A 3,131-nucleotide genomic window follows, 5' to 3' on the forward strand; every position below is an offset into this window, starting at 1 on the left:
CCTCCATTTAGGCTACTTCACTAAATTTTACTTGAGTTTTCAGGCAAAACTTATATGGAATTTCACTCGTGAGATATTTATGTCAAGTTACACTAGGCTACTTATTATTTATAGTTTCTAGACTTATGCTTCATAATACAGGCTACATAATATAAAATAATGTCCATGAATCTTACATCCAACCCTTGCCACATCATACCTCAGTCAATGTGTTGCCTCAGCAGGGCTTTGGTGCTCTCCATAAAAACGGAGACATTAGTCCTGTCGACTGACTGCCACCTGCTGACTCAGAAGTGCAACTCATCCGCCGAGTCCAACAGGAGCAAGGCGCAGCTCGCAGGGTCGGCTCCTCCATCCACCAACTCTGAAACAAGGCATCTCAAATCCTCAGCTTGGTCTGCACGGCTGCTTATCAGCGGCCGACGACTAACAAACAGCATTGTTTGGGTACAAGCCAAAGGACAGAGCTGTGCGGCACTGCAGGAGGAGGTGGGGAGGTGGGAAGCACTTGTAGGCTATAAAGTCAAAGGGCTGCACTTGTGGGGCCACATTGACAGAGAGAGTCCAGATTGACGCCTCGCGCTACTGCGTCAATCTCTGAGGACGATCACCGAAACATTTTGCAAAGGAGTGATACATTGGATGCTTACTCTGTCCCCACTTCTGGAGGATTATTCATTTTCTTGAGCGATATTTTGTTTAAGAAGAGCTCGGAGAAATGGATATGTACGTTTTGATTTCCGTGTTGTCAGTGATGCACTCCTGGATTTTGTGCACAGGTAACTTTTTGCGCGTTTTTTCTCCAAAAGACAAACTACTCATTTGTAACCTGTGCTTTAATAGGCCTACATTTGACTTAGGCTACATAATATAAGTTATATCTGAATTAGGCTACTTTATTTAGGTTATTGTGATGTGTATTGTGTAAAATGTGAATCATAGGTCTACAGAGCAAACTTTTGCTGCAGTTATGTTGATATTGATACCACGTCTTTTGTTCTATGCATTCTCCTGATATATAACTTCAGGTTAGTATGCACTGTTTTGACAATGATGATTTATTCCCAGTGCTATCAGCGCCAGCTGGAGAGACAACCACTGTCTCCATCGACACCCAGCGGCTCCATGTGCGGACCAAACGCTGCTCCTGCAACACTTTCATGGACAAGGAGTGCGTCTACTTCTGCCACCTGGACATCATTTGGGTCAACACACCTGAGTAAGTCAACATTACAAGAATAAATAGTTTAATTTTCTCCAGCAGCCCGAGTAGAGAATGGGACATTTTTATTTTCTGCAAAAAGGTTTATTCGAAATATTGGATAGACTAGGCTATATCCCTACAAAGTATTTTTGGACGAACGAACAAAGAGTAACATAGTAATTTAGAGGAATTTGACGCTTGCTTTGTGGCGGCTGTAACGTAACTGATAATAAAGTAGGCTACATTTTGCCTGGGGTACTTTATCAGAAGATTCTTAAATACTTTTACTTTCAAACGTTAATCAGACTTAAAAGCCCCAACCGTCATGCATAACGTTATGTTATTAAGAGTTTCATTAGTTCAATTGACTGATTGAACCGTGTCCCTGTCCGTGCAGGCGCTTGGTCTCTTACGGACTGGGCAACGCTCCCAGAACGAGGCGCGCGGTCGCGGACTCCATGGCAACCAGCGGCGGACCTCGCTGCCAGTGTTTCCGCCAACACGACAACACATGTAGAAGCTTCTGCCGGCTGGAAAACCACCTCAGGTATGTCGAGTTGCATTTCATACAGCTTCCAGAACATCTCGTGAACAGGCAATAACAACAAAAAGCCAAACATTTACCATATTTGCTGTCAGTGATAGGCCTATATAGGCTGCTAGAAACCGCCTGAGTCCATTGTTTTCGTGCGTGCTTCCACCGCATGTGAGAACAAGTTTCGAGTCTTAAACGCAGTCTTAATGTGTCGAAACTGTGTTGAGTACATGAAATGTGATCCGGCTTCTCATCGTGTGGTTTTCTGTGCTCGCAGGTATGAACCGTCGCCAGACACGGTGATCCCCTCTGCCGAGGGCGATGCTTGTGCTGAGGCGCAGTGCAAACACAAGCTGGCAGCCGACACGGGCACGAGTAAGAGGTAAGACCACGCGCTGAAACCTCGGGGGGAAGCTGAGCACCTCCGTGTATTTGCAAAATAAATGAACGTTGTAATTATAACCACAGGCAACGCAGATTACCAAAATATCTCAGAGAAGGTTACGTTATTTTGTATGATGAGCCTGAGAGATGAAAACAATCAGCATTTGGGAATTTCGAGATTAACCCTCAAGCAAGGACTTGTCTATATATAATGATAAATGAGCACCATAATGAATTCCATTAAAACCCTTAAGATTTTATGGAATTCAGTTCATCACTTTAACCGTGAGGGTAAGAGGCATATGGGTAATAGAGTTTCTATCTGCCACAGCTGCACTTAATGTATGTGCCATCATTTTTCAAACACCTCTTAAAGTTTGTGACGCCACTTGCTGACATATTAATAATTGGAAAAAGTAATCTTCAATCTGCGAAATACGCATGACCCTTGGCATGCATAGCGTTTTAAATGGGAGTGACCTTTTACATAACCTGAGTGATAAATGGTTCTGATGTCTGATTGTTTCCTGTCTTTGTGTGCAGGATGAGGAACAGCAACAAGAAACGGGTGTCACCTCTAGCTATAAGGGCTGCCTTAAAAACCCGTCTGCTGCTTGAGAAGTGGAGGGTGAGACAACGCCACAGGGCGAGAGCATGGGAGGGCGAGAGACCAGCCTCCTAAAGATGACAGATAACCTCCGGACCGGTCATACAGAGGGGGAAATGGTTTCATACTGTAAGCCTTTCTCTAAAGCCAGTGGGGAGCCCTTTGGAAGGCAACAGAGAGCCTGATTGGGTCCGGCAAACGTACTCCATGTTGACTTTGTGGCTGTGGTGTCAGGGCAGAGAGCATTTACACCTCAACTCGACGGTTGAACATCATGAGACAGATGAACGAAGTCAGAGACAATACAGGGAGCACAGATGAAAGAAGATAAGCTGAACAGAGGACTTCGCCTCGGTCTGCAAAATCAAGGACAGTCATTGATCTTGTAGCTTGTAGATGTC

At 44.7% G+C, this 3,131-nt stretch overlaps 1 protein-coding gene across 1 annotated transcript; it reads left to right on the forward strand.

The window, feature by feature from the left end:
• Positions 1–383: 383 nt before the first annotated feature.
• edn1 (endothelin 1) lies at positions 384–3,131 on the forward strand (the record flags this gene model as incomplete). The annotated part of the gene is given in 5 exon segments (XM_032535958.1): positions 384–779; positions 1,069–1,219; positions 1,602–1,751; positions 2,017–2,121; positions 2,667–3,131. Coding segments are annotated over 5 exon segments (606 nt in total). The 5' UTR covers positions 384–718.

Source organism: Etheostoma spectabile, chromosome 14 (genome assembly GCF_008692095.1).
Source record: "Etheostoma spectabile isolate EspeVRDwgs_2016 chromosome 14, UIUC_Espe_1.0, whole genome shotgun sequence".
Taxonomy (NCBI): Eukaryota; Metazoa; Chordata; class Actinopteri; order Perciformes; family Percidae; genus Etheostoma; species Etheostoma spectabile.